Below are 7,948 nucleotides of genomic sequence, written 5' to 3'. Positions count from 1 at the left end.
ACAGAGGACTTTTGGATTTTTACACACTAAGCGGCTAGATCTAGGGTTTTAGCGATTTCTCTGATCTTGTTGCTCTCTCGCTTTCCTGTCACTCTTGTAACCCTTCAGTTCAATCTAATAAAACGCCTTTGGTCATCCCATATCTGACTTCTAGTCGACTGAATCCCGTTCAAACAATTGGCGCCCACAGTGGGGCTGACTAAAGTAACGTTCTAGATCTACATGGCTCAAGACGACGCCACCTTCGGCACTCCAGGTGGAGAACCAACCCCTATGCCTGAAGCCGCACCACCCATCACCGCAGATTTCATGAGGTCTATCATGGCTCGACTCGCTCATCAAGACGAAGTCCAAAAGACGACCAACGATCAACTAGCTGCTTTGGTTGCGGTACTCACAGCTCTTGACGGCCAAACGAGCCGTCCCCAGCAGATATGCCGTCGCCTCTTCAACACCAACCCTACGGCCACCGGAGTCGACCACGTCTCAGACGACTCAGAGCCTAATGAAACCCTTCTCGCCGACAACCCCCCAGTAGGCTCAGATCTTGCAACCTTACCCGAGATCGCCGAGCTCAAACTCAGTTTCCAACAAATGAGCGAGAAGATCCATCAGGCAACCAGCGCGGCCCCGCAAATCGAGAGCATGCTCGCCGCAACCTCGCGCACCCCTTTCACTAGCGCGTTGACTAGTGTGCAACTCAGAAAGATAGAGAAGCTGCGCCTACCCGAGTATAAACCCGACGGAGACCCGGTGGAACACATGACAGCTTTCAACATCGCGATGGCGCGAGCTTGACTCTCCGACGAAGAAAGGGACGCAGGCTACTGCCAACTGTTTGTCGAAACTCTCCATGAGCAAGCCCTAACCTGGTTCTCCCAGCTAGAGGAAAGCTCAATCGGGAGCTTCCGCGACTTGTCAGCAGCTTTCCTCAAGACTTACATTATGTTCACCAAGTGCAGCGCTACCGCCTCTAGCTTGTGGAACCCTAACCAAACCAAAGACCAAAGCCTCCGCGACTACATGGAGAAGTTCAAAGCTGTAGTCTCGAGGATTGACATCCCAGATGGTATCGCCATCGACGCCATGCGGAACACATTGTGGGTTCGCTCTAAGTTCCGAGAAGACTTATACCAAAACCCGACTAAGTCACTCCAAGACGCCATCGCGCGCTCTGATAACTTCATCCGAATGGAAGAAGATACTAATGCAATTCTCAACAAGATGAACGAACCCAAAGCTGCAGCGGGAAAAAACACCAACACGCGACAAGAACCGTGCCAGCATGCCCCAAGCGACAAAAACGGCCGCAAAGACGGATACATGTACGTCGTCAATGAGAACAACGTGCCGGTTTCAACTCTCGTAGTCCGCGGAGAAGGTTGGAACAAGTGGGTAAGGGAGCTCGATTTATCTGACAAACCAGCCGATGTTGTTTGCGCGACCCAGGCTACAACAACAGCAGGTTCAGCGGCAGGCCCTTCCAGAACTGTCGATCTCACCAAACACTGCAAATATCGTGATGTCAAAGAGCACGATACGATAGAGTGCAAGTCACTCTATGCGCACTACCTCTCATCTCTAGCAAGTGGCAACTTCAAATTCGAACCTCTGAAAGCTAAGCCGAAGAATGGCAAGAGCTGGAGCAAGAATAAAGAAAGGAGAGCCCAGCGCAAAGCTACAGGCAAAGGTCGACATGGCGAAACTCAACAATGAGATGACGAGGAGGATGCTCCGAGGGGTAGCGGCAAAGGGGACTCTTCTGCCGACGAGGAGCAACCAACTAACCGCAGGCGCATTGAGGTTATACTCTCTCGGAAAACCTCATCGTCGGACGACGAGAACGACTACACACCTGTACTCGAAGATTTGAGAGATGTTCTGTAACGAAAGTTCGAGTCTGAAGATAGTAACAGCTTCGCGCGCGATGATCTCCGAACAGCGTTGGATGCACGGAAGTCCCGGCGTATCTCAACAAGTGACCCCGATCACAAAGGGCGCCCAAACGCTGACCTTCGAGATAAACTCAATGCAGGTGCATGCGATCTTCGCATCCATCTCAATCGTTTGAAATCCACTGACCTCCGAAGGCGTCTGGAGCAAACTAAAAAGTCAAGCAACGACACTCCGTCGTCGAAAAACGACGATAATGCAACCGATTTACGCGCCTTCTTGGACTCCAATCAAGTGAAAACGAGGCAGCACCTAAACGTCATTATGGGCGGTTCTCCTCCTTGCGGCAATTATGTTCGCTCCGTCAAGGATTACCGTCAACAGGTCGCGACTTCGCAGAAGTGGCCAACTAGGCCGCCAAATCACCCTCCGATAACTTTTTCGCCGGATGACGCTGAGGGGATTCACGTACCCCACAACGATCCTCTTCTCGTCGTCCTTGGAATTGGTGAGTACGACGTCACCAAGGTGCTCGTTGATACAGGAAGCTCTGTCGACCTCATCTTCCGAAGAACTCTACAGAAGATGGAGTCGATCTTGGCGACATAAAACCGTCCTCCAGAACATTAACCGGTTTCAACGGATCCTCCGAAACAATACTGGGAACAATCTGCCTCCCGGTACGCGCATGTGGAGTCACTCGAACTTTCAAGTTTGCCGTTGTAAGCACGAAGGCTCCTTACCACGCTATAATCGGAACCCCCTGGATACACTCGATGCATGTCATTCCATCTACTTATCACCAATGTGTAAAGTTCCCCGGTACAGATGGAAAAATCAAAACATTGCGAGGAGATCAAAAAGCCGCTAGGGAACTCCTAGTCGCCACAGTCAAACTACAACGATCGTCCCTATCCGTTAACTCCGTTTCTCCTCCAACCTCTAAAGTCTGCTCCCAGGAAGGCAAAGTTCTCGAATTACCTATTGACGATACCGATCCAAGCTGGACCGCAAGAATTGGTGCATATCTATCTGAGGATATGCAGCAGTCAGTTCTCAACTTCCTCAAGAAGAACGTGTCCACGTTCGCGTGGTCTATGTCGGACATGAAAGGAATTGATCCGGCTATAACGACTCATGAACTGAACCTCGACCCAACATTCAAGCCCATCCGGCAGAAGCGACGCAAGCTCGGTCCCGACAGGTCAAAGGCTGTAAACGAATAGGTCGACCGGTTACTCGGCGCCGGCTCAATTGCTGAGGTGTGCTACCCCGAGTGGCTAGCAAATCCGGTAGTCGTTAAGAAGAAGAACGGGAAGTGGCGCGTCTGCGTCGACTTCACCGACTTAAATAAAGCCTGCCCAAAGGACAACTATCCTCTTCCCAACATCGACCGTTTAGTCGAGCCCACAGCTGGAAACGAGATGCTTACCTTCATGGATGCTTTCTCAGGGTACAACCAAATCATGATGCACCTCGACGATCGCGAAAAGATGGCCTTTATCACAGATAGAGGAACCTATTGCTATAAGGTCATGCCATTCGGCTTGAAGAACGCAGGAGGAACCTATCAACGGCTTGTGAACAAAATATTCGCATATAAGCTAGGCGTCACCATGGAAGTATACATCGATGACATGCTCGTCAAGTCACTACATGCCGCTGATCACCTCCGTTATTTGCAAGATTGCTTCGAAACAAATACGGCATGAAACTGAACCCAGCAAAGTGCACGTTCGGGGTTTCCTCAGGCGAGTTCCTTGGCTACATAGTCACGCAGCGGGGAATCAAAGCCAACCCTAAGCAGATCTCCGCGGTCCTGAACCTCCCAAGCCCAAAAAACAATAGAGAAGTTCAACGGCTTACGGGTAGGATAGCCGCACTCAATCGGTTCATCTCTAGATCCACCGACCAATGCTTGCCGTTCTACGATCTCCTACGAGGTAACAAGAGGTTTACCTAGGATGAGAAATGCGAAGAGGCATTTACTCAACTCAAGCATTATTTGACAACACCACCCGTACTCGCCAAGCTAGATGGTGGTGACGTTCTATCTCTTTACGTCGCGGTGTCGCAAGCAGCAGTCAGCAGCGTTCTGATAAAAGAGGACCGTGGCGAGCAAAAGCCAATCTTCTACACAAGCAGGCGCATGACTGGACCAGAAACGCGATACCCAACTCTGGAGAAGATGGCACTAGCAGTCGTCGAAGCGGGGAGAAAGGTTCGCCCATACTTTCAGTCACATTCAGTGGAAGTATTAACCGACCAGCCCCTCCGAAAGATACTCCAAAATACCAACAGGTCCGGAAGACTAACGAAGTGGGCTATCGAACTCGATGAGCTTGATATAACTTACAAGAACCGAACCGCGGCAAAATCTCAGGTTCTTGCAGACTTCTTAGTCGAATTGGACCCAGAGTTGGAGCAAGACCTCACACTCCCAAATCCAAACTGGATACTGCATGTCAACGGATCTTCGACTAACAAGGGCGCAGGTGCCGGAGTCCAACTACAATCCCCGACTGGAGAACTGATCAGACAGTCTTTTAGCTTCGGCTTTCCAGCTTCGAACAACGAAGCAGAATACGAATCTTTGATCGCCGGACTCCGCTTAGTAAAAGTTGTCAAGGCTAAACGCCTATGCGCCTATTGCGACTCGCAGGTAGTCGCCAGTCAGTTTAGCGGCGACTACGACGCCCGCAATGATCGGATGGACGCTTACCTCAAGATAGTACAAAGCTTAGCCGCAGAGTTTGAATTCTTCGAACTCGTCAAAGTTCCCAGAGGAGAAAACGTCTGTGCCGACGCACTCGCAGCCCTTGGAAGCAAGCTTCGGGATCAGGTTAAACGAACCATCCCAATACACCGCATTGAGAAGCCGAGCATCAATATCTCGATGGACCAAACCACCATCATAGCCCCAGTCACCGAAACCGACATGCCCTATACTGATGGATTCGGCCCTGATTGGAGAACTGAGTTCATTGACTATCTCTCAAAGGGAGAACTTCCAACCGAGAAATGGGCAGCCCGCCGACTAAAAACACGTAGTGCCTCTTATGTCGTCCTAGACGACGAACTCCATCGATGGACTGCGAATAAAGTAGTCCTCAAATGTATCCATGGTGATGAAACAGTCAGGGTTATGGCCGAAACGCATGAAGGCGCCAGAGGAAATCATTCGGGCAGACGAGCATTAGCGATTAAAGTGAGAAGCCTAGGCTTCTTTTGGCCGACGATGAACGCAGATTGCGAGTCCTATGCTAGAAGCTGCGACAAATGCCAACGGCACGCACCAAGCATCCATTGTCCGACTGAAATGTTACGAACGACGACAGCGCCATACCCATTTATGCGGTGGGCAATGGACATCATAGGACCCCTTCACTGATTACTTCAAAAAATGGATCGAAGCCGAAGCCGAAGCCTATGCTCAAGTCACAGAGAAAGAAGTCTGTGGCTTCGTCTGGAAAAACATTATCTGCCGCCACGGTCTACCTTATGAAATCGTTACTGATAATGGATCACAGTTCATGTCAGGCAACTTCAAGGAGTTCTGCAGCAAATGGAACATCAGACTAAGCCCTTCCACCCCTCGTTACCCACAAGGAAACAGCCAAGCGGAATCCTCCAACAAGCTCATCATCGACGGCATTAAGAAACGTTTAGACCTGAAAAAAGGTCATTGGGCCGACGAACTCGACGGAGTCCTATGGAGCCACCGCACAACGCCAAGAGGGTCAACTGAATCGACCCCTTTCTCTCTTGCATACGGCGTCGAGGCTATGGCTCCCGCAGAAGTTAACGTTTCAAGCCTCCGACGTTCAAAAATTCCCCAGTACGTCGAACTCAACAAGGAGATGCTACTTGATGCCCTCGACGAAGTTGAAGAACGACGGGACCAAGCTCTGTTACGAATCCAAAACTATCAACATCAGATAGAGAGTTACTACAACAGAAAGGTCCGAGCCCGACCCCTTGAATTTGGTGACCTTGTCATGCGCAAAGTGTTCGAGAACACTAAGGAGCTGAACACCGGCAAACTCGGCGCTTGGTGAGAAGGACCATACAAAATCATCAAAGTTGTGAAACCAGGCGTCTACCGACTTCAAACGCCCCGCAGAGAAGAAGTGCCTCGAGCATGGAACTCAATGCATATATGACGTTTTTACTCGTAGGGACATCATCTAAAAAAAAAACCGAGTAGATGCACCTTCGCGGTCACTTCTACTCAACCGAGTGAATGCGTCTCTAACGACCACTTTTACTCGGGAAAAGCAAACTACGAATAGCTTGATCATCAACCGAGGTTGTAGACAGCCTTAACCGGTCCAGCTGTAACAAAACCAAAGTCAACATCTTGTTCTTTGTTTCGACCTCAATCGAGTAAATACTGATTATCGAACCCAAAGGCTCCCGTATCCCCAGCAGGGGGTACGCGGACACTCACGTTCCATTTCCTAGTTATGTCCTGATCAGACACTTAGCTTAAGAACCCAACGGTTATGGGTCACCTATGCCTAAAGAGCATTGACCGACCAAACGGAGTGAATCTTTAACCTTTTCTCGACTAGCGTGTAACGGATTAGCAACCTAATTACTCGATTGTCATTGAGTAAACGGACGAAAGAACCTTCCACTCTTAGATTCAGTTTCTTGTTTTCGAAATAGAATGACGCACCTAGACGTTATCTCAATCGAAACGCGACAAGAGCTGAACAAAGTCCTTAGCGATTTGTTTCGTTATCTATTTGCAAAACCTAAAGATCAGGAATCTATTGTTTCTAAGCGAATATATCGCGAGACTCTAAAGATAACTGACATTTACTTAAACAAGTTGCAAGTACAAATAAGGAACACAACAAATTTAAAGTCTGCTTAAAACAGCGACTTACCGACAAAACGAAAGTGTATCTAGCCGTACAACAACATGGTCTATCAAAACCACAAACACAAAGGGTACAAAGAAAATAACAAAATCAAAGCGTCAAGGCGCAGAATCTTGATCGTCCTCCTCTAGCGTTCCAAGAGCAGGAGGACCAACTGGATCTTCAGTGGCGGCAGCGGCCGGGTCTTCCACTCGAGCAGGAACGGGGACAAGGAAATCCGCAGCAGGAGTTTTTGAACGTCTCTATCCCCAATTTCGTTGGCTGTCTCTTCCTCAACAGGCTGCGGCGGCGACGTCTCTTCGACTCTGTCATCTTCCTCCTCTTTGTCTTCTCGTCCTTCGGAGGAAAAATCCGAGACGAGGACAGGATCCTCGATGCCCACGTTCTTGGTCTCTTCCTCTTGAATCGGAGCATCGTCTGTCTCGAGGTTGTCCCTTCCTGGGACCTCCTCCAGGCCCTCGTCCTCCGGACGTTCATCAAAACCACCCCCCCTCTGGAACCTCGACGTGCTCAGCGGTGACGTCGACCAATGGCTCTTATGTTGGCTCCTCAGTAATTTCGAGCGAGGTAATAAGCTGAGAAGCCGCCTCCGGTCTGATCAAATTTACGTTCGATCCATAAGGATCAAACGACGCTCTAAACCTGTCCTCGACGAAGCGGGAAGGGAATCCCAGCGGGGAAAGAGTGAGGTCGCTATCAGATAGCAGACCTGCACAAAGTTTCGTAGCCTCCGCCTCATAGAGTTTCTCCTGCTCAGCAAAGACATCGATCATTTCTTGTGGGATCTCCGTCCCGCTTGCCCTTATCATCTCGAGGCACTTCTTTGTCCCCGAAGCTTGACCGTACAGGTTCTTCGCTTTCCCAAAGGCGTCCAAGCGAGTAAAATGGTCGCGAACGCGACCAAAACAGCGATTTGCCATCTCAATCATAGCAGCTTCGACCCTTTCCCTTTTGCGAGTAACCTCCAAACCCCGGGAGTCCCTCAAGCGTTGCCTCTCTCTGATCAATTTCTCTACTGCAGCGTCCCTCTCTTCGAGTAGCTTAGTCTTCTCCTTCTCAAGGGTCGCAGCAGCTTGCCCCAAACGAGTGTTCTCTCGGGCAAGCTCTTTCTTCGCCGCTCTGGCAGGTTTGAGCTTACCCTCCAGCTCTTGGAACTTCACTCGAAG

General features: G+C 49.9%; 1 protein-coding gene across 1 annotated transcript; it reads left to right on the top strand.

Moving 5' to 3' along the window:
* Positions 1-3,386: 3,386 nt before the first annotated feature.
* On the top strand, positions 3,387-5,951 carry LOC106302982. The gene is made up of 3 exons (XM_013739368.1): positions 3,387-3,599; positions 3,857-5,101; positions 5,271-5,951. Exons 1-3 carry the CDS (start codon positions 3,387-3,389, stop codon positions 5,949-5,951), a joined length of 2,139 nt encoding a protein of 712 aa, XP_013594822.1.
* The last annotated feature ends 1,997 nt before the right edge of the window (positions 5,952-7,948 follow it).

The sequence above is a fragment of the Brassica oleracea genome, chromosome C7 (assembly GCF_000695525.1).
Source record: "Brassica oleracea var. oleracea cultivar TO1000 chromosome C7, BOL, whole genome shotgun sequence".
NCBI lineage: Eukaryota > Viridiplantae > Streptophyta > Magnoliopsida > Brassicales > Brassicaceae > Brassica > Brassica oleracea.
Note: the sequence above shows the minus strand (reverse complement) of the source record. Positions and strands in the feature narration are given on the sequence as shown.

Excerpts from the sequence above, each read along its gene's own strand:
- LOC106302982 (XM_013739368.1), top strand. The coding sequence starts at position 3,387 with ATGGCCTTTATCACAGATAGAGGAACCTATTGCTATAAGGTCATGCCA. Across the intron at positions 3,600-3,856 it reads ATTGCTTCGAAACAAATACG|GATGAGAAATGCGAAGAGGC; the intron begins GCATGAAACTGA and ends AGGTTTACCTAG. Across the intron at positions 5,102-5,270 it reads GACGAGCATTAGCGATTAAA|GACCCCTTCACTGATTACTT; the intron begins GTGAGAAGCCTA and ends TGGACATCATAG.